This window comes from Podarcis erhardii, assembly GCF_964252035.2.
Source record: "Podarcis erhardii genome assembly, chromosome: 10".
NCBI lineage: Eukaryota > Metazoa > Chordata > Lepidosauria > Squamata > Lacertidae > Podarcis > Podarcis erhardii.
This window is the reverse complement of record NC_138500.1, coordinates 61,375,517-61,402,928: the sequence shown is the minus strand read 5'-3', so window position 1 is coordinate 61,402,928 and position 27,412 is coordinate 61,375,517. Positions and strand designations below refer to the sequence as shown.

The 27,412-nt window shown below is 44.5% G+C and overlaps 1 protein-coding gene and 1 long non-coding RNA gene across 5 annotated transcripts; one reads left to right on the top strand and one right to left on the bottom strand.

The window, feature by feature from the left end:
* Nucleotides 1–768: 768 nt before the first annotated feature.
* HDAC10 (histone deacetylase 10) lies at nt 769–26,885 on the bottom strand. 4 transcript variants are annotated; one of them, XM_081877954.1, is made up of 21 exons: nt 26,814–26,885; nt 22,616–22,688; nt 21,883–22,017; nt 20,504–20,600; nt 20,051–20,148; nt 18,582–18,686; nt 18,421–18,489; nt 16,471–16,597; nt 15,624–15,689; nt 13,867–13,926; nt 13,631–13,720; nt 12,821–12,927; nt 10,269–10,336; nt 7,259–7,505; nt 6,418–6,508; nt 5,348–5,433; nt 4,554–4,607; nt 3,830–3,911; nt 2,630–2,815; nt 1,344–1,515; nt 769–1,081 (listed from the first exon to the last, which is right to left on the bottom strand). In XM_081877954.1, the coding sequence occupies exons 2-20, from the start codon at nt 22,678–22,680 to the stop codon at nt 1,348–1,350; spliced, it is 2,001 nt and encodes a 666-aa protein (XP_081734080.1). In that variant the 5' UTR covers nt 22,681–22,688; nt 26,814–26,885; the 3' UTR covers nt 769–1,081; nt 1,344–1,347. The 4 variants fall into 4 exon arrangements, with proteins under 4 accessions (XP_081734080.1, XP_081734082.1, XP_081734081.1 ...); XM_081877956.1 differs by having other exon boundaries at nt 26,803–26,870; XM_081877955.1 differs by lacking the exon at nt 26,814–26,885 and adding an exon at nt 23,226–23,283.
* Nucleotides 14,771–15,048, top strand: LOC309350906. Its single transcript, XR_014160585.1, has 2 exons — nt 14,771–14,901; nt 14,934–15,048. It is a non-coding gene; the product is annotated as an uncharacterized lncRNA (long non-coding RNA).
* Nucleotides 26,886–27,412: the final 527 nt, after the last annotated feature.

The following is a 27,412-nucleotide window of genomic DNA, read 5'->3' as shown; positions in this document are numbered from 1 at the left end:
TCCTGTGGAGATGAATCCCAGAATTCTCTCCCCCCCCCCCCGGTCATTCCTTCCTTTAGACTGAAGCAGAAATGGTGTGTGGAACTGGACCAGGGGAAGAAGTTTCTCTCCTTGCCCTCTTAGCCCATAAAAAAGGTAAAGGACCCCTGACAGTTAAGTCCAGTCATGAATGACTCTGGGGTTGCGGCGCTCATCTCGCTTTACTGGCTGAGGGAGCCAACCTTTGTCCACAGACAGCTTTTCCGGGTCATGTGGCCAGCATGACTATGCCACTTCTGGCGAAACCAGAGCGGCGCATGGAAACGCTGTTTACCTTCCCGCCTATTTATCTACCTATTTATCTACTTGCACTTTGATGTGCTTTCGAACTGCTAGGTTGGCAGGCGCTGGGACCGAGCAACGGGAGCTCACCCCATCGTGGGTATTCGAACCACCGACCTTCCGATCGGCAAGACATAGGCTCAGTGGTTTAGACCACAGCGCCACCCACGTCCCATATTTTTCTCTAATTTCTGTATCCCATGAAAATGCCCTTCCTGAGATTCTAGCCAACCTCAACCGGTGTTCTCAATTACCATAATGAACCTTGGAAAAAAATAGATACATAGTTCAACAGCTGCAACTGTTGCAAATGTGAAATCAAACTATGGTTTGGCTCTGGGTAGTGTGGCAGAATCGAGAGAAGCAGCTATGATTTTTGCTCCATGCTTACTCATTCACGTTAAGCCATAGTTTGGTTTAGTGTTACATGCAAACCAAACCAGTGTGTTTATTGGCATCCTTAGTTTTGGCAAATTTATTTCTTACAACCTGAAGTTAACACAATCGTGTTTAATTTTAAAAAGATAGAAAAGTATTTTGTGAAATACATAAATTCCATTTGGAAAAGATAGAAAAGTAAAAGTAAAATGATTCTTGCAGTATCATTCCTGATGTGTAGCTCACTCGTCATTCTTTTTCTCTGCTGATTTTCTAGATAATCTTCATTTTCCCTTTTATTTTGATTCCGGATATGCAGATCAAAAGGGAGAGCCAAAATGACAGCCAAGTAAATTTCATCTTTCAGCAATGGAAACGTCTGCTATACAAGGGAGCGGGGGGGGGGGGGGAATCCATCAGATTTTAGAGCCTAAAGCAACATGAGCTTTTGTAAGGGCAGTTAATTCAGGGCCTTGAAAAAGCACAGAGTATTTAGAAAAACAGTACTAACCACTCAGTCCTATGCATTCAGAAGAAAGCCGCATAAGTTCAACTTGGTTCCCTTCTAGATAAACGTGTTTAGGACTGCAGTCTAAATTCAACGACCATTTTAATTTTACTTTCCTTCTATAATTGATACATACCTTATTACTTGCCTGAACACTGAAGCAATTTCCATTCGTTTTGAAGTTGCTCTCTTAATTCTATTACCCTTTGCACATTCTCCTTCAGATCTGGTGCATACGTTCCAAAGGAAGGTGTAAAGTCACTCGTCAGGGGTTTGATTATATCTTGCAAGAAGGTTACGTCAGTTTCCTTTTTTAAAAAAAGCCAATAAAACATGAATCCATACTGATTTATGGATTACATTTTTGGAACCCCCCTCCCCAGGAACTATAACTGATTCTTTCATTTTTAAGAACATCTTTTGTTCTGCTTGGTTGTTTGCTCATTTTATGCTGGCTTCCATGTTTTAATTGCTTCTATTTTAGTTGTTGATTTATTGATTTTGTTTTAATGAGGAAGGGATGTCGCTCAGTGGTAGAGCACCTGGCTTAGTACACAGAAGGTTCCGGATTCAACTCTCAGCATGTTCAGACAGGGCTAAGAATGTCCTCTGTCTGATACCCTGAAAAGATTCTACCAAGGAAGGGAGTTCAAAATATATGATTGATAAATCAGCATCAGGGGTCATGTGCCTCAAATACAAGTTTAATAGGAGGGTTATGAGAACCACTCTTGATCACTGGTATGGGGATAATGAAAGCTAGATTGTAATTGCTATGCATATGCACATTTTCCAGGGGACCAGAGAATGTAGAAATGTGGAACAAATACAATAGGTAAAAAAAAAGAAAAAGGTAAAGGACCCCTGGATGGTTAAGTCCAGTCAAAGGCAACTATGGAGTTGCAGCGCTCATCTCACTTTCAGGCCAAGAGAGCTGGCGTTTGTCCACAGACTGCTTTCCGGGTCATGAGGCCAGCAGGACTAAACTGCTTCTGGCGCAATGGACCACCGTGACAGAAACCAGAGTGCATGGAAACGCCGTTTACCTTCCGGCCACAGCGGTACCTATTTGTCTACTTGCACTGGCATGCTTTCAAACTGTTAGGCTGTTGCTTCTGGGACAGAGCAAGAGGAGCTCACCCTGTTGTGGGGATTTGAACCGCTGACCTTCTGATCAGCAAGCCCAAAAGGCTCAGAGCATAGTCCTGAAGGGTATCACATGCTGGGGGAATTCTTTGATATGAAAATGTAATTTTGCACCGGTATTAGGCTACAAGACTGTGCAACACTTTACAGAATACATGGATGACACAAAATTTAAATGTGGGGAGGCAGAAAATGCAATGTGTTCTCTCCGGTTCTTTCCTAAAAACCCAATATGATATACTTATTTTGTCATTAAGATTAAGATCAACTTTTTACCTGAATCAGAGCAAGAATGTGAGACTGTGCCAAGCCTTGCAGTAAGCGAATAAGCAAGGAAATCCCATTTTGCTCAACACTCTGGTTTGGTCCAAGAATTATAATGGTTAGGTCAGGCTGATAGCTGTATGCAACCGGAAGAATGAGTCCAAGGGCAGGAGAGAAAAAGTTGTTTGTTTCAACACCCTTCAGTTAAAAAATAAAACAAAATTAATACAGTCATATGGTCACAAACCCAAAGTCGCTCAGTTGGTTTTTGTTTCGAAAAATCGACATTTCCTAACCACTAGGTGCAGGTTTGCGTAGTAAGCTCAGTGCAACACATTTGCAAAGTAGGGTTTCTAAGCAATTTATGCTAGAGTTCATCAACCTTCACACAACAAATGTATTTACAGGACACATGTCGATATTTCCTGCAGTCAACAAGTAAAGCGCAGGCTTCATACATGCGTAAACACACAGCCTTAAGAACATATACCGTATTTTTCACTCTATAAGACACACCCGACCATAAGACGCACCTAGTTTTTAGAGGAGGAAAACAAGAGAAAAAAAATCTGAATCTTTTATTTCTGTAGAGCCTCTTTTCAAATGCTTCATTTTGCAAGTGAACAGGAGAAGCATTTTAACAGGCATAAGTGCTTGGATTTCATTCTCTCACAGAAAGCCCCAGGAAAAAAAATGGGATCACCTGGCCGTTTGGAGAGACAGAGGCACATGGTTTGGGCAGTGATGGAATCCAAGACTGACTGAAGAGGGAAAACAAGAATAATGTTCTCCTGTCTGCTTGTCAAGTTGCTCAGGGGGCTAAACAAGGGCTATCACACAACAACCTCACAACAACCCAGTGAGGTTAAGGTGACCCTCTCTGCGCAGCACCTCTCCAGCGAAGCGGGAAGAGAAACGGAGCCCTTTCCGTTTCTCCTCCTGCTTCGCTGAAGAGGCGCTGTGCAGAGAGGGAGAGCTGTGCAGCACCATTCGCTCCATAAGACGCACACACATTTCCCCTTACTTTTTAGGAGGAAAAAAGTGCGTCTTACGGAGCGAAAAATACGGTACACATATTTGCAATCCCTAACTGGCCCAGGGTTCCCAAACACTTGGGTGTCATCAGCCCTTGAAATCAGGGGATATTGCTCAATGCACCCTCTATAAATCATACTTAGGGAAGAAAAGGAATCTGAAAAATGTTAAGCCTACCTTTTCCCAGTTCACGGTTATATTGTATTTGGTGTCAGGTTTCTTCGACGGCTTAGCACCAATATTAATCAGGAGAACTTTTCTGTGAAACAAAAAGGAGGAGGTAGATTCTACCAGAGTGATGGGAAACCTGTGACACACACACACACCGGCTGTTGATGGTCCCAAGCTATGTCAACTCCAGCCAGAATGGTCAGTGCTAAGGGAGGATGGAAGTTACAGTCCAGCAAAACTTGAAGGCCCACAATTTCCCCATTCGTGTCCTACTGGATGCCAAATAGGAATACTTTTTGAATTAAAGCAATAAGTAATTGGGCTCTTGTAGGGCTGGTTGAAATCCACATAACAATCCTCACATTTTAGGAAGGGGTCATTTAGAGTCATAGAAAACATGGGAGAAACTGTCTGTAAATAATCATGATAGCCAACTCGTTTGTTCTTTTTCCATTTTAGCAGATATGTTTTCAAAAGATGGTCTGGAAACCAGTCTGGCAACAGGAAAACCGATTTACAGTTCAACCATAGGCAAGTGCACTACGGAGGAAGTCCTACTGATTTTTATTAGGTAAGAATGTGCAGAACAGTAGACCGAGGAATAAGTCTATCTCCATCTCTTCAATGTCATTTTAAAAACTTGCCCAAATTGTCATCAGCAATATAATAGTATAGTCTGTAGCTTGGGCGTTTAAACCCACCTAGCAGGGAGTGGTTATGAAATCCTTACCCATCACCCAAATCAGTTTTCACATCCACGTCACCGACAGACACACACAGGACTCTGCAGAACGACATTAAAGTGTTGGAACACACATTAAAATATATGTGGCATTCAAATTAAATTAAATAGATACCATGCACAAATATACCATGTCAATAAGCTGTACGTAAAAAGAGAGGCATGGCGAGCAGTGCAAGTAAATTTACAAAATATAGCCAGGTAAGTAACTAACAAACAAACAAACAAGCAGGCAGGCAGAAATATGACTAAAGACCCAGGGAATAAACTACAAATGGATGACAAAAGGGAAAAAGAAAAGAATTGTGCCTTGTATTCTACAAGAATGTGTCAAGCTTTCTAGTTCACAAAAGAACCGTTTCAGGATTGCAGAATCTGGAATGAAAAGTATCTTAATACATGGAGTGTTACTCAGAATAGTTAATACTTTGCACCTGCATGTGAGAAGCGACAAACATATTTGCACCATAGCAACGTAACAAGTGTCTCTTCACTCCCTGTGCAGGAGAAAATATGTATTTTTCATACATCTAATCCTGGGTCCTTCTACCCAATTATACAAACTGAAAATACGCACACAAAATATATTAAGACTTCTTTTCCTAATATCAGGAATTATCCCAGTCCTGAAAAAAGGTAGACATTATTGCTCTGTAGCATTGCTGCGCTCATTAACAAGAGGTAGCACTAAGCAGTTATATAACTAAAGCGTCTTAAACGTTTTATAACTGAACAACTGAACTGCACAGAAAAGCACAGGATGCAAAAGGCTTTTTACTCACTTTTGTACCTTCAAGTTACGGCAATGTTTTAGAGCGATAGTGGAAGAAAGGGATACTTCAGATGAGACTGCGAGACCGTTGGTCACCTAAAGAACAAGGATACAGTGGTACCTCGGGTTAAGTACTTAATTCGTTCCGGAGGTCCGTACTTAACCTGAAACTGTTCTTAACCTGAAGCATCACTTTAGCTAATGGGGCCTCCCACTGCTGCTGCGCCACCAGAGCACGATTTCTGTTCTCAACCTGAAGCAAAGTTCTTAATCTGAAGCACTATTTCTGGGTTAGCGGAGTCTGTAACCTGAAGCGTATGTAACCCGAGGTACCACTGTACTTTTATTTCTATTCTGAAATGCAATCAAGATGTGTTTAAAAGCACAACTGATAAAAAGATCCCCCTTAAAACAGTCTGTTGAGTATATCTTTGTGCTGCGAAGTAAATGAGACCACGTTCACCATTCGTAGGAGCCAACTCCTAGGGACAGAGGCCCCTTCACCCCACCGCCCCATAAAATATTTGAGGGGGCCCAGCTCCTCCAAAGTTGATGGGCATTGCCTTTCAAATGGCATGTTTTGTGATCAGTTATGCAAGGTGGGGCTTACCTGGGCCTCCCTATATTTTATTCAATTTGGCACCCCTGTCACCATTACTAACTGAATTGGTGGTCGTGAACCTAATTTTCTCTGGATTTTTCCCAATGATCAAAATAAGCAAGAAGCTGGAAAACAAATGTAGTTATTGTCCCCTAATAAGCAGGATGCTGAAATTTAATGGGGAATGTCTTTAACAATGCAGATGTAATCTTTATATCATAGTGAGGGGTGATACCCACCTAAGTCTGAGTAATGTTAGCTATCGCCCAAGGTGTTTTGAAACATATACGTCATATCAAGAATCAGATTTGTATGCATAAGCTACATATCCATGTAAAAGCAACACAAGTTAATATACATAATACCTAAGGAACACGTCGGGCTCTAGAGGCTTTTAAGCAGAGCCTGGATAGCAACCACTCCCAGACTAAAGAAGAATCAGGAGCTACAACATGCACAATTGTAACTGTTGATATTACCTCGTTTTTAATGATTTTGTCAAGGACAGCCAGCATGTTGAAAAATGAGTTTAAGTCCTTTCCTTCTTTCACAAGATCAGCATCAAGTCCGCTGCAAGAGATGTGTTTTTGGAAATAGGTCACAATCTGCAAAAGCTGGAATAACTGTACAATCTGAATAATATGTGAAGTTTTTAACCGTATATCAAGGTGTATAACATGGGTAGGCAAACTAAGGCCCGGGGGCCGGATCTGGCCCAATCGCCTTCTAAATCCAATCCATGGATGGTCTGGGAATCAGCGTGTTTTTACATGAGTAGAATGTGTCCTTTTATTTAAAATGTATCTCTGAGTTATTTGTGGGGCATAGGAATTCGTTCATTTCCCCCTCCCTCCAAATATAGTTCGGCCCCCAACAAGGTCTGAGGGACAACGGACAAGCCCCTGCTGAAAAAGTCTGCTGACTCCTGGTGTATAATTAACCAGCAAAGGTTATGTTGTCGTTCTTCAATGAGGAGCTGTCTTTTACTAAGCATTAGCATCATTTGGCGCATTTTATGAAAACAGAAAATGAAGGCAGAGAGACATGAGGGTAAATGGGAGAAATCCAATCATTTTGTTAGTGCATGGTCTATAATTGTACATTGTTCCTGTTATCCTAACTCAGTATTAACTGGTTTGACGCACTGCATGTCAATTTCAGAGAAACTGATAATGAAGTTAGCTGCAGGTGACGCCCAAAAAAAGGATTAGGAATATTCCAAGTGTAGAAAAAAAAATTGCTTTGGAATTTGCGTTAACAGGCTAGTATGTGCACCACAATCTCTCATAAACATACTCTATTCCTGAGAGTATGTCTAACCTGAGAAGGGCCTTGAGTTCTTTCGTATCCTTTTCCTTCTCAATTTGAACAGATGGCGAAAGCAAGCGTGCATTGCTTTCATCAACGGCGACGGTTGTTTTAACGTAAGGTCTTGGAAATGAAATATTTTTCATGTGGAGCTCCAGAAACATGTCTGTTTTGATGGTCTCTTCACTATTCGGTCTTCCAGCTTCTAGTGGGTGTAGGAGTTGTGCCCTGGTACTGAGGTCTTGCAATGGAGCTATGTCTGAAAACAACAGAAGACATCTTTGGGTGACACACCATGAAAAGCTTAACTCTTAACAGAAGACAATCTATGCCAGTGTTTCTCAACCTGTGGGTCCCCAGATGTTGTTGGACTACAACTCCCATCATTCCTAGCCAGCATGACCAGTGGTCAGGGATGATGGGAGCTGTAGTCCAACAACATCTGGGGACTCACAGGCTGAGAACCACTGATCTATGCTGTTAACACTGCATGCGTTCCCAACTTCTCCAAGACTTCCAGAGGTCTTCAAGAATGAACAAGGTTCTGAAATCCAGCCCACAAATGAGGGATAGCGAAGGTGGTACTTTCCAGATGTTGCTGAACGCATATCCTCCCAGATCATTGGCCACACTCGCTGGGGCTGATGGGAATTGGAGTCCAAAAACATCTGGAAAACGCCACCTTTGCCACAGATCATACTGTGTGTATGACTCTAAATAAATGGAACGGCTCAGCAGAAATCAACAGAGCATGTTTCTAGGAAGGCAATGTTAAAAGTTACAGTGGTGCCCCGCAAGACGAATGCCTCGCTAAACGAAAAACCCGCAAGACGAAAGGGTTTTCCGATTTTTTAGCGGCTTCGCAAGACGAATTTCCCTATGGGCTTGCTTCGCAAAACGAAAGCCCATAGGGAAATCTCCGGGGACAGCGGGGAACCCTCCTCCCACCGCAAGCCCCGGGAAGAGAGGAGAAGCTGCGCGCCTTCCCCTCTGTTCCCGGACCTGTCCTGAAGGCTTGCGGTGGGAGGTCCGGGAACAGAGGAGAAGGCGCGCAGCTTCTCCTCTCTTCCCGGGGCTTGCGGTGGGAGGAGGGTTTTTCCTCCCCACCGCCAACGTTCAGAAGGCTGTTCTGAAGGCTGGCGGTGGGAAGAAAAGCCCTTCTCCCGCCTCCAGCTTTCAGAAGAGTTCCCCGCAGGGCTCCCCAAGCTGTGAATGTCTACCGCGCGCGAGGGGCGCTCTGCTTAAGAGCGCCCCTCGTGCGGGGCAGCAGGCTGCTATCCGCAGCTTGGAGAGCCCTGTGGGGAAGTCCGGCAGGGCTCCCCAAGCTGCAGATGTCTGCCCCGCCCGAGGGGCGCTCTGCTTAAGAGTGCCCCTCGTGCGGGGCAGCAGGCTGCTATCCGCAGCTTGGAGAGCCCTGTGGGGAAGTCCGGCAGGGCTCCCCAAGCTGCAGATGTCTGCCCCGCCCGAGGGGCGCTCTGCTTAAGAGTGCCCCTCGTGCGGGGCAGCAGGCTGCTATCCGCAGCTTGGAGAGCCCTGTGGGGAAGTCAGGGCTCCCCAAGCTGCAGATGTCTGCCCCGCCCGAGGGGCGCTCTGCTTAAGAGCGCCCCTCGTGCGGGGCAGCAGGCTGCTATCCGCAGCTTGGAGAGCCCTGTGGGGAAGTCCGGCAGGGCTCCCCAAGCTGCAGATGTCTGCCCCGGGCGGGGGGCGCTCTGCTTCAGAGCGTCCCTCGCACCCGGCAGCAGGCTGCTATTCGCAGCCTAGGCAGCCCTGCAGGAACTCTTCTGAAGGCTGGCGGCGGGAGAAGGGCTTTTCTTCCCACCGCCAGCCTTCAGAAGGCTGTTCTGAAGCCTGGCGGTGGGGAGAAAAGTCCTCCCCCCCCCAGCCTTCAGAAGAGGTCCGGGGAAAGACTGTCCCCGGACCTGGTCTGAAGGCGGTCACCCTAGGAACGCATTAATTGATTTTCAATGCATTCCTATGGGAAACCGTGCTTCGCAAGACGAAAAACTCGCAAGACGAAAAAACTTGCGGAACGAATTAATTTCGTCTTGCGAGGCACCACTGTACGTACATTTTATTCAGAATCCTGCTCTAGCCTTACCTTTTGTAAACGCCGTATAATGTTTAATCATTCAGGAGGGAAAACCTGGAACCATGTGCTATGCTCTACAAGCCAGATGAATTGTTTCCCCTAAACTTAAACATGTTTAGCCCCAATGACTTCAACCCAAGTATACTGGCCAAACACCCCCCTCATTAGACTATCCAGTGTAAACTTGCCATCATTTCATTTGAGTGTTGGGTTGGAAAGTGAGGGGGGACAGACTAAAAGTTATCCATGTTCATTCAATCAGTTATATTCCCCCACTTACTGTATTTTTCGCCCTATAGGACGCACTTTTCCCCCTCCAAAAATGAAGGGGAAATCTGTGTGCTTCCTATGGGGTGAATGCAGGCTTCAGGAAGCTATCCGCAAGCCTTGGGAGCCCGGCGCGACTTCCCGCCGGGCTCCCAAGGCTTGCGGATGGCAGCCTGCGGGCTTTTCAGGGAGGTGGGGGAATTCCCCCATCTCCTAGAAAAGCCAATAGAAGCCACGCAGCCCCTTTAAAGAGCGCGCGGCTTCTGCGGGCTTTTGCGGGAGGTGGGGGAATTCCACCTCCCACAAAATAGCAGCCTGTTCTGGGGGCTGGGGTCGGGGGAAGCTCGGGCTTCCCCCACCCCAGCCCCACGCCTGGGGGGGGATTTTTTTTTCTTTATTCCCCCCTCCCCCCCAAAAAAACTAGGTGCGCCCTATGGGCCGGTGCGCCCTATAGGGCGAAAAATACGGTACACAAAATCCCTATCCAGCTATATCAAAGTCTAGCCAAAGTTCCCCCTAAACTGACAGACTAGAGAACTTAGTTGAACGGGAGGTCCAACTGGAGGATTATCTGAACCTGAAAATATGTGTTGCTTTAATACATTCACATTTGTTTTATCGATTTATCTGCACTTTAGAACAAATTTTAGACAAGTTTGCCATTACCTTCATGCATCAAACACTTCCAGTATGGTTTGTGTACAGCTCTTACATTGTGGATTGATTCTAATGCACTACAGAAGAGACAAAAGAGTGTAGGAAAGGTTATCTACAAAATACACACACAAATGAGTATCAACCCAGTCCCTATATTGTTTAAAAGTAAGAATCTGTAAAGATGTTGCATTAGCAAGTTGCAATGACACAGGACAGAAAACAACTTAAAAAATATCACAGGTTTTGTGGCATGCTAAGGACTAAAAAATATATTTTTGGCATAGCAGAGTCTGGTCCTTCAACTATATTAGTACTCAATAGACCAGGCATAGGCAAACTTGGCCCTCCAGATGTTTTAGGACTACAACTCCTATCATTCCTAGCTAACAGGACCAGTGCTTAGGGATGATGGGAACTGTAGTCTCAAAATATCTGGAGGGCCGAGTTTGCCTATGCCTGCAATAGACTGTATGTGCTTCTTCCTCAAACTGACCAAGCTAAATGTTGTCCAATCACAAAAATAATAGCAAATTTGAATTCCTCACACCAAGAAGCATATTTTTAAGACCCTTCCCTGAAGAAATTTGCAAAAATTAAGTTCAACCCCTAAAATGACATGCTTTATTACATTAACTAAAGGGCCTAGAAGCTCCAGTCAGTGAAGTGGAGCCCAGTATACCTGAAGGAGCGTCTCCACCCCCATTGTTCTGCCTGGACATTCAGGTCCAGTTCCAAGGGCCTTCTGACGGTTCCCTCACTCTTAGAAGTGAGGTTACAGGGAATCAGGTAGAGGGCCTTCTTGGTAGTGGCACCCACCCTGTGGAACGCCCTCCCACCAGATGTCAAGGAAATAAACAACTGACTTTTAGAAGACATCTGAAGGCAGCCCAGTTTAGGAAAGTTTTTAATGTTTGATGTTTTATCGTGTTTTTAATATCTGTTGGGAGCTGCCAAGAGTGGCTGGGGAAACCCAGCCAGATGGGCGGGATAATAATAATAATAATAATAATAATAATAATAATAATAATAATAATAGTAATAATTCTTCAATATCTAAGGTGGAGTCCTGAGTGGGTGTATGCCTCCCATCCACCCTTGATGGAGCATTAATAGAATTCAACCACCTTGGAAAAGATTACAAACTAGGTTGATTATGAGTTCCAGCTAGTAAAGGAAACATGAAAACAGGTGTGGCCAGGAAAAGGCAAGAGATGAACACCGCACAAACAAAACTTCCCCATAGTGTAATTATGGGCACAATTGTTCAATCCATGCTAACAACAACAACAAAAATATGTGACATTTGCTCCACTCAGAATAAGCTGTGTATGTCAAAATCATAGCAAGGATAAAAACCAAATTGTTGGCTCTCTTTCCAACATGCAGAGTTGCAGAATGAAGACAAGAAAAACCGGCAAACGGGGAAAAGCATAGATGGAAGTAGGAGCAGAATTGTGCCAGGATGAGGAATGCAAAGGGGGAGAGGCAGCTGTGGCTGAGGAGCAAATAATTTTGCTCTTTACATGAAGGTCTGTGGTTTATATTGCAAAGCTCTCCATTGTACAGAGCTGGGGGAACCCTGACCATGGACTAGCAAACAAACAAAAAGAAACTATGCAAGTCAGTCGGTAATCAACACATTTTTACATCATGTGTTTTATTATGGCGCATGGAGCCCAGCCCAAATTCCAACACAGTGACTATACACCCAGCTCAGTGACCAACCTCTCCTCTGTAGGTTTGCTAGTTTTCCATTGTTGACAGTGAGGTTTCACTTTTAAAAGTCTCATTAAGTTTGACTTCTTCATTAAATAAATAGTACAGGTAAAGGGAACCCTGACCATTAGGTCCAGTCGGGGCTGACTCTGGGGTTGCGGCGCTCATCTCGCTTTATTGGCTGAGGGAGCTGGTGTACAGCTTCCAGGTCAAGTGGCCAGCATGACTAAGCCGCTTCTGGCGAACCAGAGCAGCGCATGGAAATGCCGTTTACCTTCCTGCCAGAGTGGTACCTATTTATCTACTTGCACTTTGATGTGCTTTCGAACTACTAGGTTGGCAGGAGCAGGGACCGAGAAACGGGAGCTCATCCCGTCGCGGGGATTCGAACCGCTGACCTTCTGATCGGCAAGTCCTAGGCTCTGTGGTTTAACCCACAGCGCCACCCACGTCCCAAATAAACTGTACATACTTCCAAATATACTACCAATGTCTTCCAAAAACAGCAACCTCATGCATGAAGATGGGATACATGACTTGCTTATTACAACAGGGAATGATTGAGCAGGGAATTAAAACTTCCTCAGTTAAATGAACAGGACTTAAAATGTGCTCCCCGTTTGGCTGAATTCTGCTCACATATGGAGATAATGTTTACAATGGAGTTCTTTTCAAGCACTGCTCATGCGAAAGGAGCATGGATGACTCCATGTTCAGCCACCCCACCCCACATGTGATTCCCACAGCCCTTTTCGCTTGCCCCTGTCATGTGAGTAACTCCTGAGGGGAGCGGCAGTCTTTTATTCCAGACATGCAGACACATGCGCACAAACCTATACAAATACCTTAAGCATGGCGCCATTTCTCCGGACAAACGTGGCAATGGATCTCCAAGCAAAGTTTTTAGAGTCATACAAACTGATTCAGACAGCGACCTCAGATGATATCCGCCCTAAAATACATTTGAAAATATATACTGAATTTGCCATAGCTCGCCATCGCCACCTCGTGTCACATTTTCACACTGCACTTTACAACACACTTGAAACATTTCATTTGCAGCTGTATAGCTGAGTTCCAGGTGGGGAAAAGCCAGCAAGGCAGGGAGCAGGTCTTCCAGGACTCACGGCCAATATGGGCACAGCCAAAATGCAGAAACAGCCTCCCCTCAGAAGGACGTATCCACAGACTCCATTCTTTTCAAAGTATGTTAAAAAACAAACTTGATCACCCAGGAGTTTCTTGACTGTTAATTTTAATTGGGCATATTCCTGGCTCCTTCATTACACATTTTTAGGCACCAGGCAAAATGATTTTTCTTCAATCAGGTGTTTGGCTGATTAACAGTCTATAATCTTTTAAATGTGTCTGTGAGAGGGGGTTATTGGTTTGGTTTGGTTTAATTATGTATTTTGTCTTTTCATTTTGTCTTTTTATGATGTGAACCACCCTGTGATCTTTGGATGAAGGGCAGTACAATTAATTAATTAATTAATTAATTATAAATTCCAGTATCTTGGTTTATTATTGTTTTCTAATGTGTTTTATTACTTTTGTACAACACTTTGGCTACGGTTGGTTTGTTCTTGGTACAGAGTGGCAAGTAAGTGCTTTAAACAAATCACAAAAAAAAGCTTGCAGCATTTAAAGTTTACCTCCAGAACCACACACAATTTTCCTTTCGCCAACTGCATTAGGAGATGAGTGAGGTGGGCAAAACATTCCGGCGTAGCGCTCATCTGACCCTAGAAAATGAGAAAGAAAGATACAAGCAGCTCATCAAACCAGAAAACCACTTCTGGGAAATTTGCCTGTTCTTGCTCTTATATGAAAAGAAATTTTAACTCTAAAGTCAGGGAGGTGGCAAATATATATGCAGAAGATTACTTACCTCTGCGTCACCAATTCCGGAATCGTAACCAGCAGAGACCAAAACAAGTTCTGGATCAAACTAAGATTTTTTAAAAAAACCAAACAAAACTGTCAATACATTATAGTGCACTCTGAATGAAGCTATAGAAATCTGCCAGTAATACATCAATTCAAGCAGATACATTGCCATGTGAGTATTGATGGTCTACTTAAATGGACTGCAAATACTGCTTTCTCATTCTCTATAAATGGTACACATTAACCTGCCTTACACCAAGTTAGACGGTCGTCCACCTCACCCGCTCTTCCCCAACCTGGTGCCCTCCAGACTTTTTGAACTAAAACTCCCATTTTCTGTAGGCAGAATAGCCAAAGGTCAGAGATGAAGAGAGCTGTAGCCCAGGAACATTTGGAGAGTGGTACCAGGTTGCAGAAGTCTGCTCCGCTTGGACTCGTAGCCTCTGGAGACCCTAGGGACTGAATCTTGACCCTTAAGCATGCAAAGCATTTACAGTGGTACCTCGGGTTAAGTACTTAATTCGTTCTGGAGGTCCGTTCTTAACCTGAAACTGTTCTTAACCTGAAGCACCACTTTAGCTAATGGGGCCTCCTGCTGCCGCTGCGGTGCCGGAGCCCGATTTCTGTTCTTATCCTGAAGCAAAGTTCTTAACCTGAAGCACTATTTCTGGGTTAGCGGAGTCTGTAACCTGAAGTGTATGTAACCTGAAGCATATGTAACCCGAGGTACCACTGTACTCTACCACATACAAATGGCATCTCCACTAACAGAACGATCATTGTGCTCTAAGACGGGTCGCCAACCTTTTCAGGCCAGTGGGCACATTTGGCATTTTGAGAGTGTGCTGTGGGGTGCCAGCTGCTGGGGCGAGGTACAGCATAAAACAAAATGGCTGCCACGTGGAGTGTGGCATAGACCAAAATGGGAGAGGCTGAGCCTCCCTTACGCTTACCAATTGGAAATCAGATATATCACGCCGGTCCTGATTGTGTAAAATCAATACTGTGTGATCTCCACATACACAGAGGTGCCGTTGTTATCAAACAGTGAGCATTCCTCACTACCAGGATGAAAATACAAGATGGCCACCACACAACCACTCTCATTTCACAGAAATCGCTTAGAAGATACCTGCACATTTTACCTCATAATTTTTTTTCTAGGAGGGCTGGGGACTTTTTTTTTTTAATGAAAGCTCAGAGTCTAGGGCATCTGTCCAGGGGCACTGGTGAAAGCCTTCGCAGGCATCATGGTGCCCACAGGTGCCAGGTTGGCAACCCTTGCTCTAAGCTCCTCTAAAACCACCACCATCTCAAGGCTTCTATGTACTTTCCTCTGTGCTTGCTGATAATAGCTGTATATTTCTTTAATCACTCCCTAGTCAATGCAGTTCTATCTGATAACTGCCTTCACCCCTGTGGACCATTTTTCTAGAAGCAACAACATAAAATAACGTATTTTTCCATGTATAAGACTAGGGTTTTTTCCCTAAAAAATAATGTCAAAAATTAGAGGGCATCTCATACACGGGTACATCTCCCCCCCATTTTCTTAAATCTGAGTCTCCAAAAACAGGGGGCGTCTTATACACGGGGGCGTCTTATAGACGGAAAAATATGGCAATCACTTTTCCCCTATAGCAGAAGATCATTTCTCAAGATGCCACTACCAAGGAATATGTTGAAATGGCTTTTAGATACAATTTCTAATTCATGCAAATGAGATGTACAACATTCAGAATGGGGGAGGAAAGTTACCTCAAAAGCCAATGGAAGCAACACATGAAGAAATACGGCTACATAATCTGCATTGCCCATTCCAATCTGCAAAGGCAATGCATTAAAACAGAATGAACAAATCGCTTTTAAAACTGTCAAGGCAGTCTAAGATTTCATTAAGATCTCAGGGAAATGATCCAAGGCTTCAAAGAATGAGGCAGAGCTGTGGCTCCTGCCATTATCAGAAGGATCAAATCCTAAAATTGTACGCCAAGTGCGAAGAATCTTACGCGCCTGCTTAATGCTGGATTGAGTCACAACTGGCAACATGTAAATAGAATACAGATGTGAAATTCAGTTATAGGGTTTGGCTGTGTTTGTTACCATTATGACGGAAGCCATGCCAGTACAAAATCAATTAGCATACCTGGGAAATGCTTTTCTCTGCTAATTAGAGATTTCCGCTAACCAAGGGATGTGTACATGGGAAATGAATCTTTTCCTTATTTGTTTGTTAAAAAGTTAACAGAACACATGCAACACGGAAAAATTATCTCTGAAACAGTATCATGCAGATGCAGTTATCTGTACAAACTTTGCTATGTTACATATCAGGTTATAAATCCCTTTTCTAATCTGTTATTCATATAATCATTACAAACTCTTATCACGAATTCCATAACCTTCAGCTTCGAATCACTTTTAACACACTGGGTTCTATTCATTTTACACCTCTCCTGATACCTTACTATTGCAGTCTAAAACATTTTTAAAAACATAAATAATCAAGGTAACAATTGAAAAACATTTTTAAACAGAAATTGCACCAGGTGCATGACTTCTAGAGCTTATTGCAGTTGCATTCTTAAGCTATCTTGTGATTTACCTTATTCCAAGGCACATTTATATTGAATCCTTTTCCTTTCCCCTGACCAACAGCATCATAATCAGACTCTCTAAGTGTAGGCCAATACTGCTGGTGTTCATACCGATGCCAGGAAAAATAGAGGACACTGGAAGCAAGAACAAAACAAGGTTAATTATGCCATTAATGCTCACCTGAAGGTTTTTTTCAGCATGTGCAATCACCAAATTTGTACCTCAAGAGTGAATGCGAAACATGACAACATTACACACTGGCCTGGTCCACATGTCCACTAAATCAAAGCATGGCTTGGAAGGAATATGTGATTTACAGGAGAGGAGATAGTGAGCATTTTGTCCCTATTCTAGTCATTCTGCTGCCTGACATGTCATCCAAACTCGGGCTCATCGCTTAGCTCTCTCTCCTGACTAGCCATGAGCTGTAACCAGGGTTTGTCCTGTGGTATACAGTTCATGGTTTGTCCAGGGAACCTAAGCCACAAATCTGGATTCAGATGACATGAGAAGCCAAACCATTATTATTCATAGCTGTCAACTTACAGATTTGAAAATAAGGGACCAGCAGCCTTGAAAATAAGGGACCAGCAGCCAAAATAAGGGACCTGCGGCCTCACCTGTTCCAGGCACCCCAGTCTTCCTGTCCTCCTGCAGTCTGGTCAAACTCATGCTGGTAGCTTCAAGAACACTGTCCAACCAGCTTTGTAACCAGAGGTTCAACTGAATAGAATCTGAATCACATGTACCACAAGGCCTATGCAGCCTCAACTTAAGATGGCTCCCCGGCCTGGCTTTGCACTGCAAAGTTTGCAGCAGCACGTGCAACAAAATGGCGTCCAGCATTCAAAAAACCCCTCAACTTGCATTAACTGGGTGAGCAACACAGCCAAGCAACACAGTTGTAGCCTTCCTCCTCCGTGGCCAGCAGGGAGGGAGGGAGAGGAGCTGCGGGAGGGAGAGGAGCTGCTTCCTTTGAAATTTAAGGGACATCATTTAAGGGACATTTAAGGGACATCCATCAATAAGGGACAGCAGTGGGACATGGCGCTGGAATAAGGGACTGTCCCTTCAAATAAGGGACACTTGACAGCTATGTTATTATTACAGCAAACAGCCAAACCACTCTCTCTCAACTTTGGATTTCCAAGTTCACCCAGAAAGCTAACAGGTAAATTGGGTTTTGAAGTCGTTGTCCTGAACACAGGCAAACCTGGAAAAGGTCTGAATTATTTTTTTTAATACTCCCTATGGTGCCGTGGGTTAAACCACAGAGCCTAGGACTTGCCGATCAGAAGGTCAGCGGTTCGAATCCCCGTGATAGGTGAGCTCCCGTTGCTCAGTCCCTGCTCCTGCCAACCTAGCAGTTCAAAAGCACGTCAAAGTGCAAGTAGATAAATAGGTACCACTCCAGCGGGAAGGTAAACGGTGTTTCCGTGCACTGCTCTGGTTTGCCAGAAGCGACTTAGTCATGCTGGCCACATGACCCGGAAGCTGTATGCCAGCTCCCTCAGCCTATAGAGCAGGATGAGCGCCGCAGCCCCAGAGTCGGCCACGACTGGACCTAATGGTCAGGGGTCCCTTTACCTTTACCTTTATGGCACAATGCAGCTATCCCCAGAAGAATTACAGGATAAACTGGAAGAATGAACTGACATAATAAAAGATGAGCGTGAATAATAAAAAATATAGAACACGATGCAAGACACATAATGATAAAATAGTTATGTTACAACTGAACATCATTCTAAGTGTGTGTGTGTGTGTGTGTGTAGATTTTACAATGATCAGTTTTAACGATTTATGCATCTTAAGGATATCAAGAAGTGCCAAAATATGTCAGGAACTGACATGTTCTATTAAATATGCTTGATACCCACTTCCAGACTAATTGCAAGCATTTTGAAAGGCATATACAATGTTGTTCCAAATCTGTAAAAACAAGAAAACAACAAACCTTGGATCTTCATTAAATATATATTGAATTCCTTGTCCGTGATGCACGTCCCAGTCAACAATGAGAACTCTGCAGGAACCAACAATGACAATATTCAGTAGAGAAGCAAGAAAACCTCTAGGCCAGAAACTAAGAAATGTAGAGACCAATATATACTTAACCTCCGCAGACCATATTTCCTTTGGGCATATTTTGCTGCTATAGCAACATTGTTGAATATACAAAACCCATTGGCTGCATTTCTCTGGCTGTGGTGGCCTGGAGGCCTGCAAGCAAGCAAAGCGGTAAATTAAGCATTAATTAACAGAACCACAGGAACCTAGATTTGGAAGTGGGGCTTATAGGTCACCTAATCCTCTGGTCAACGTAGGAAATCCAGAGCTAGAACATCCTCAGTGGATGGCCATTGAGGTTGAATCCTGACAAGACAGAAGTACTGTTTTGGGGGACTGCGGGCAGGTCAGATCTGGAGGACTCCCTGGTCCTGAATGGGGTAACTGTGCCCCTGAAGGACCAGGTGTGCAGCCTGGGAGTCATTTTGGACTCATAGTTGTCTATGGAGGCGCAGGTTAATTCTGTGTTCAGGGCAGCTATCTACCAGCTCCATCTGGTACACAGGCTGAGACCCTACCTGCCTGCAGACTGTCTTGCCAGAGTGGTGCAAGCTCTGATTATCTCCAGCTTGGACTACTGCAATGCGCTCTACGTGGGGCTCCCTTTGAAGGTGACTCAGAAACAGCAACTAATCCAGAATGTGGCAGCTAGACTAGTGACTGGGAGTGGCCACTGAGACCACATAACACCGGTCTTGAAAGACCTACATTGGCTCCCAGTATATTTCCAAGCACAATTCAAAGTGTTGGTGCTGACCTCTAAAGCCCTAAATGGCCTCAGCCCAGTATACCTGAAGGAGCGTCTCCACCCCCATCATTCTGCCCGGACACTGAGGTCCAGCTCCGAGGGCCTTCTGGTGGTTCCCTCCCTAAGAGAAGTGAGGTTACAGGGAACCAGGCAGAGGGACTTTTCGGTAGTGGCTCCCACCTTGTGGAGCGCCCTCCCATCATATGTCAAGGAAATAAACAACTATCTTTTAGAAAACATCTGAAGTCAGTCCTGTTTGGGGAAGTTTTTAATGTTTAATGCCGTGTTGTATTTTTAATATTTGATTGGAAGCTGCCCAGAGTGGCTGGGGAAACGCAGCCAGATGGATGGGGTATAAATAAATTATTATTATTATTATTATTATTATTATTATTATTATTATTATTCTAGGGCTAGAACATCCTCAGTGGATAGCTGTCCAGCCCTTGCTTGAAGACCTCTACCAAGGGACCAGCCCTCTAGGCCTAATTTCATGATGATGAGGAAGGAGAAAGCCTGAGGAGAAAGTGGGTGGCAGGATGGAGGAGAAAAAGAGGGTGCCCTGCTCCTTTTTGACTGTGGACCCACATACCACTTCTTCCTGCCTCTGTCCGCCACCAACATGCCGTATCAACAGATAAGCTTCTGAGGAAGCACGGCCCACAATGGGGAAAAGCTTCCCATCCCTGCTCTAGGTTACTGGTCCCATTGGCAAATGGAACTGAAAAACACACAGGGTTTCTGATAAGAAGAATGATCACCTTGTTACCTTATCAGAGCCATCCCATTCCGTGTTTTCCCTGACATCACAGCATCCACCATGTCCAGAGTTCCTCCCACAGCCAATTTGGCACAGCGATACGTGGTCTGAAGAACAGCAGAGGTTGCAATTCAAGTCTTTCACCACAACCTCTGAGAAGGAGCATTTTGGAGCATATTTCAGCGCGTCAAAGTAAGCCTACTATGTTCCCTTCCTTCTCTCTCTCTTGACATGAGGCCCAGCAGAGAGACGCACACGGAGATTTAACCATGTGAAATGTTCTATATCAGAGTTTCCCAAACCTGGGTCTCCAGCTGTTTTTGGACTACAACTTCCATCATCCCTAGCTGGCAAGGCCAGTGATCAAGGATGATGGGAATTGTTGTCCACAAACAGCTGGAGACCCAAGTTTGGGAAACCCTGTTCCGTATAGAAAGTGATCATTATTGTGTCGGAACATACCGGGTGAAAGAAAACAGCATCGTAACCAGCTGAGGTTTTTTGGAGCTCCTCTTCTGTCATTTTCGGAGTTCTCTTCACAGTTTCCAAATAATCCGAGCTGGGGAAGAAAAAATGCCTCAGACCAATAAGGTGGCGAATTTGCAGCCCTCCAGACATTGTTGGACTACAACTCCCATCATCCATGACCACTGACCAAGCTGACTGGCACTGATGGGAACTGGAGTGTAGCAACAGCTGGAGGGCCGCAGGTTTTCCATGGCTAACCTAGAAGGACAAACAATTCTACCTTTTCTTTTAGGCAAATGGGGCCTAAGAGATTGGGAACAGGCCACAAACTTGTATTCAGGCTTGAATTGCTTGGCCGGAAGTGCAGGATATATGAATTTAATACATATATACATAAATATGGGACGCGGGTGGCACTGTGGGTTAAACCACAGAGCCTAGGACTTGCCAATCAGAAGGTCGGCGGTCCAAATCCCCATGACGGGGTGAGCTCCCGTTGCTCGATCCCTGCTCCTGCCAACCTAGCAGTTCAAAAGCACGTCAAAGTGCAAGTAGATAAATAGGTACCGCTCTGGCGGGAAGGTAAACGGCGTTTCTGTGCGCTGCTCTGGTTCACCAGAAGTGGCTTAGTCATGCTGGCCACATGACCCAGAAGCGGTACACCGGCTCCCTCGGCCAATAAAGCGAGATGAGCACCGCAATCCCAGAGTCGGCCACGACTGGACCTAATGGCCAGGGGTCCCTTTACCTTTTATACATAAATAAATACTCACCCCACTTTCTCCTCACCCCTCCTTTCCCTTTTTTGAGCTAACCTTGGTGTGCTATTATGCCTACACCAATGCTAGGGCTAATCCTGGTTCGCTGTAAGTAGCTTTTGCCACCATGGTTAGAAATGAGTTTTCAAACTCTCATTTTTGACTAAGTATAGTTAGTCAGCAGAGACACAATGCTTCAACATGATTAGGTCCAAAAAAGGGGGAGGGAGCCATGAGCAGAAAGGAAGACAGGAAGTAAGTATGCTCATAGCTTGCCCTCTTAACCATGGTTAAGGGGAAAAGGAGTATTATATCTCCAATTACAGAATTTCAAGTTCGGATTTAGACTAACTTGTATTGAGCTTCAGCTACTTCCAATATCTTTCCTATCAACCTGAACAGTATGAAGTATTTCCTGTCTTTCAACTTAGGCCTCATCGACTTTTTGCAAAAGGCTGGGATTTCATTTCCCATTTTACATACAGGTCTTAGGGTTAGGCTATTTCATTATAAGAACAAATTGTGTGAGGAAAGTTTGAGGAAAATATCAAGGGGTGAATTCCTTTTCTGTTTCTTGAACATAGCGATGGAAATGCATCATGACAGACGTCAGACCTGTGAACCAACATGACCTCTTCCTCAGTTCCTTCTCTGACAGGTACAGAGACGCATCTTTCAACCAGGTTATAGCATTTAAGGCGCTCATAGCAGGAAGAAAGCCGCTCAGGGACTTCAATGTCACAGACTGGGCTGAAAAACAAGCAAATGTTTTATTTTTGCAGTAAAATCACCAAGGAAGCATCCATATTACTACTGAGAGAAAACAATTTTGGGGGGGGGGCAGGAGAAATTAAAAGTAGACTTTTTTTTTCTCTTTAAACCACAACTTTAACCCCTGAATCTGAAGTCCTGAAGAATGATGATGAACTTTTAATTTTTTAAAAAATCATCCATAGGCTAGAACAACAACAAAAAGGAGAACTTCAGAATAGCCTTGTTCACATGTTTCACTGAACAAGCTGTCTGTACACTCATACAAGTGTTTGTGTGAAAGAGCGTACAATTCTTGACTGCAGTTGTGGGTTGCTTAGCAGAAAACAGGATCACACATGTTGTTCTCAAACCACATTTGTAGGTGTTTGTTGTTGGTTTTAAAAAACTAAGATTTAACTTATTCTTAGTAGTAGTAGTATTAAATTTATATACCGCCCTATACCCAGGGGTCTCAGGGCGGTTCACAGAATAAAATCAAGATATAAAAACACAAAATACAAAATAAAAATAAAAACAACAACTCAATAGCGCCCCCCCCCAAAAAACACACATTTTAAAAGGGCATAGAACTTACTCATCCCAAAGGAGCTTATGGCTGGTCATTTCATCATCATAAACCAATGCTGTTCCAGAAGCCATGCCTCTAACTAAAACAAACCAAACATAGAACATTTGTACACATTTTAGGCAGAAACATGAACACAAGCGTTTCCAAAACAGAAGTGACCGGATCCACAATGACATCCTGCAGTGTTTTGTTTAGCACAGTTTCTAGATGACTTCTAAGCACACTTAAGAGCCAGGAGAATTTCAGAGGCATCTTCACATAGCAGATGTGGCCCCTACGTGAATACGTTCTAACATGCATTTGGTCCAATGGTCAGAGCAGTGGTTTTCAACCAGTGTGCCGTGACACTCCCGGGTGCCTTGAATGATGGTTAGGGGTGCCGAGGGCAACACTGGCCTTGTGCCACTTTCTTCCCTTCCCTCCCTCCTCTGGTGCCCTCTCGCATTTCTGCCTCCCAAAGGCATATATGGCTGTTTGTTGCAGCAGCCCTGGCTACAAGTTCTGGAGGTGAATGGTGGCTCTGGAGCTGGCCAGGGGGTGCTGGATGTTGGGAAATTCCATTCCACCTTTAGTTGCAGACATGGAACTGTTGCATGTCACATGTCTGTTTACACACCAGCACAGCTTGCTGGGAACTTTTGTTGTGTGTATAGCTTTTGCTTTTCTCTGTCTCCCTGAGAAGACAAACAGAGAGATGCCATGTTTCTTTGTCCTGATTTATGATTAATAAATCCGTAGTTGTAGTATGCTTCCACAAGCCTCAAGCCTATTCTGTGTGCACGGTTTCCTCTGCTGATAGTGTGCCCTGGCTTTGAAGCCTGGGTCGTTGATTTACGTCGAAGCAGAGGCTGATGGGTCTTCGCAGCGGGACAGCAGGAAGGAGACGACCCAGCTGGGGATAGCCAGCTGGCCTTACTACCCTCTGCATGCCAGGAGCAGAGGCGGCCTCAGAGGAAGCAAGCAAGCGGGCGAGGGAGCCCAGCCAGTCTGCCAGACCTTGCTGTTGGGAATGGACAGAAAAGTGGGAAGCTGGGCAGGCAGGCACCGTGCTGGCCTTTCTTGTGCTCGCTGTGTGAAAGGCCTGCCTGAGAGCTGAGTGCCCAGCGCTGAAGGGCACACCATGCAGGCCCAGCAATGCCCACTGCTGCCTCCCAAGGTGAGGAAGGCACTGGCCTCAGGCTCACCTTTCTTCGGTCTCCGTTGGGCTGCTAAGGCTGGGGGCATCCCCTTCCCAAGCCCCTCTTTGGGACAGCTCAGAGACCAGGACTCTCAAGGAGAGGGGAGAAAAGGCTGTGGGAACCCTCCACAAGGGAGGGTCAGGGCCGGATATAGGTTTGATGAGGCCCTAAGCTACTGAAGCTAATGGGGCCCTTTATATGTCCAGCTGTGCTTTGTCAACAACAAATTGTTGCTTTTTTTGTGTTGAATATATGCTATATGGTAATTTATGGACCTAATTAAAAGACGCCTGCTTCTTGGGAGAAAAGCAATGACAAACCTAGACAGCATCTTAAAAAGCAGAGACATCACCTTGCCGACAAAGGTCCGTATAGCTATGGTTTTCCCAGTAGTGATGTATGGAAGTGAGAGCTGGACCATAAAGAAGGCTGATCACCAAAGAATTGATGCTTTTGAATTATGGTGCTGGAGGAGACTCTTGAGAGACCCATGGACTGCAAGAAGATCAAACCTATCCATTCTGAAGGAAATCAGCCCTGAGTGCTCACTGGAAGGACAGATCCTGAAGCTGAGGCTCCAATACTCTGGCCACCTCATGAGAAGAGAAGACTCCCTGGAAAAGACCCTGATGTTGGGAAAGATGGAGGGCACAAGGAGAAGGAGACAACAGAGGACGAGATGGTTGGACAGTGTTCTCGAAGCTACCAGCATGAGTTTGACCAAACTGCGGGAGGCAGTGGAAGACAGGAGTGCCTGGTGTGCTCTGGTCCATGGGGTCACGAAGAGTTGGACATGGCTAAACGACTAAACAACAACAAATATGTCAACAACAAATTGTCGCTGTCTTTCCTCTACTTTGAATATATCCCATATGGTAATTTATGGACCTAATAGGTATCTAAAGCCATTTGCATATAACAATATTTTTTTATCTTATATTTTGGAAATGTACAACAAGTTTTTCTCTTTATTTTTTTTGGGGGGGGCCAAGAGAGTGGGGCCCTAAGCTATAGCTTTTTTAGCTTATGCATAAATCCAGCACTGGGGAAGGTGTTCAAAAAGGGCTGACGCCTCTGCAGACAAGGAGTGATGTAACTGGGCTCCTGAGGCTCTGAGTGTGTTTCCTCACAGAAGAGCTGCAGAAATAATGTAGTTGGCCAAGGGAGCCATGGACTCCGAAAAGTTGAAAACCTCTGGGTTAGTGTTGGACTATGACTTCAGCCCTGAAACTCATTGGGCGACCTTGTTTGGGCCAGCCACCAGGGTTGTTTGCAAGAATGAAATGGGGAGAAGAATCATGTACACCTTGAGCTACTGGGGGGGGGGGAGGGAAGGTGGGATATAAATGTAATTAAATGAAAATAGTAAATAGAGCTCATACAAACCAATCAGGTACTCTTCGCTTACACTCTGTGCACATACATTGATGCCCTTCCCCCATTCCCTTAACATGTGAACAGGTAAGTAACCACCTAAGCCAGGCATGTTCCAAAGTCCGTTTTGGGGCATAATCTGGCCCCATGGCTGGTTTTCTCTGGCCCCTATTTCTTTAAAAAGGTCAACAATTTCAATCATAAAAAAAGGTCAACAACTTCATCAAATCTGGCCCTCTTTGAAAAAAGTTTGGGCACCCCCAGCCCTGGTGCTGAATTGAGAGAAAAATCTTTTATTAAATCTTAGAATTGTAAAGTTGGAAGGTACCCAAGGGTCCAGCCCACTGCAGTGCCTGGAACCTGGCATTGGGCTGCAATAATGTACTGCAAACTCTCACATTTTCAAAATGTCTGATAGCCAAGTTCCACTACTTTTCACAGGCTGGGAGTAGTGGCTCTCTCATATTGTACCCATTATGGAATTAAGACTTGAAAAGAAAGTACTAGCACAGTTTGTGTTGTGGATATGCTATTTCCATAGTTTACTTGACATGGTTCAGACTGACCAATGCATTGTTTTCAGTGACAGTTCTGGCAACTGAAGCTGTGAAATGTGCTAGGGGCAAGCATTTTTGTTGTTGTGAATTCTACTGATGTTTACAATGTTATCTGACCAATAGTACACAAAATCTGGCATGTGAAGCATACAATATGCGTTATTTTTTTTGAGAGCTGGCTTGATGTAGTGGATTTCAAATTTCAAATTATTTTAAAATACGTTTGCATGTTGTTTTAAGGTCTCCCTTATTAAAGCAAAGGATTAAGGTGTTAGGAGAACCTTAGAATTTGAGGAAAAACTATACCATACAATGTAGTGTATCAAACTACAGTGGTACCTCGGGTTACAGGTGCTTCAGGTTACAGACTCCGCTAACCCAGAAATAGCACCTCGGGTTAAGAACTTTGCTTCAGGATGAGAACAGAAATTGTGCAGCGGCAATGCAGCGGCAGGCCCCATTAGCTAAAGTGGTACCTCAGGTTAAGAACAGTTTCAGGTTAAGAACAGACCTTCAGAACGAATTAAGTTCTTAACCCGAGGTACCACTGGATTTTACATGAATAATGCAGGTACTCTGAATTTAAAAAGAAAGCAACATTGTTAAAAACAAGGTGTTACATAATAAGATAATTTGTCTCAAATCTGCCCAAATCAATGTGGTGGTTTCGTGTATATAAGTGCATTGTTAATAAACAAGCAACTTAAAAAGTATGTTTATGTTTCCTGTCCCCCCCCCCCAAGCAGATATAATGTGTAACTCTGGGAAAGGGGCGGGGGGGGGGCGCCGGAGGGATCTTTGCACCACGGCGCCGGATATGTTTAAGACGACCCTGCAGCTCCCCTCCCAAAAAAATATAATGCAAAACATTTCATGCGTCTCTTGGGGTTACCACTGAACCTATCCTTGTTGACGGCTTGAAGCTCCAGCAAGGAACCCTTAATGCCCGACGGTTAGCAAAAGGAAGGAGTGCCTCTGAGCATGTGCAGAGTGCAGTTTCTGCCCCTCTCTCCCGCAACTTCGACCAACTGCAGCAGGAACGGCAAAGGATCAATGCACGTCCCTGGTTTTATTTGAGAGTTACTTTTGACCTACCTAAGGTAAGGCGGGCCGATGCTTCTGTCTGCTGCACCCAGCGTGGAAACAAAGGTTAAGCAAAGGGTTAATAGTGGAGAGTTTTCCGCAGCCAGCTCCGGGGTCCTGCTAAACCTCAGGGACTCTCCGTTGTGTGTAAAGGGGAAGACAGATCAAAGGGCTTGAAGGGCGGAGCGAAAATCTGCCGCTCCTGATTAGCCAGGGAAGATGGAGAAGAATTCTTCGTCGGCCCAATGAGGATCCGCAATGCAAAGGACAGGGGCAGACTTAGGAGCGTCAATTTGCATCGCCGCCTCTTATTGGGCTATCGGGACTACTAGCTAATCCATTCATGCGCTGAGTGGGCAAAGCATTTGAGGCCGCGCAGTCACGGATAAAACAAGGTTGTGGGTGGGATAGTATCCATTCTTTAGTTACAACGTGTCGGCTCTTTAAAATGACTTTGAGGTGTAAAAAAGCATTGTGAGTTTTCACTGAACTGGCGTTTTCCTCTGGTTTTGTAAATAATAACAATTAATAATATTAATATTATCAATAGTATTAGTATTATTAATAGTATCAATATTATTAATATTAATTAATAATATTATTATTATTAA

What these genes read in the sequence shown, in the direction of transcription:
- HDAC10 (XM_081877954.1), bottom strand. Translation starts at nt 22,680, where the DNA reads ATGGCTTCTGGAACAGCATTGGTTTATGATGATGAAATGACCAGCCAT. An exon ending in ACAAAATCATTAAAAACGAG is followed by an intron (nt 5,434 to 6,417) that starts GTAATATCAACA and finishes CTTGTTCTTTAG; the next exon opens with GTGACCAACGGTCTCGCAGT. An exon ending in ACATTCTTGCTCTGATTCAG is followed by an intron (nt 1,516 to 2,629) that starts GTAAAAAGTTGA and finishes TTTTTAAAAAAG; the next exon opens with GAAACTGACGTAACCTTCTT.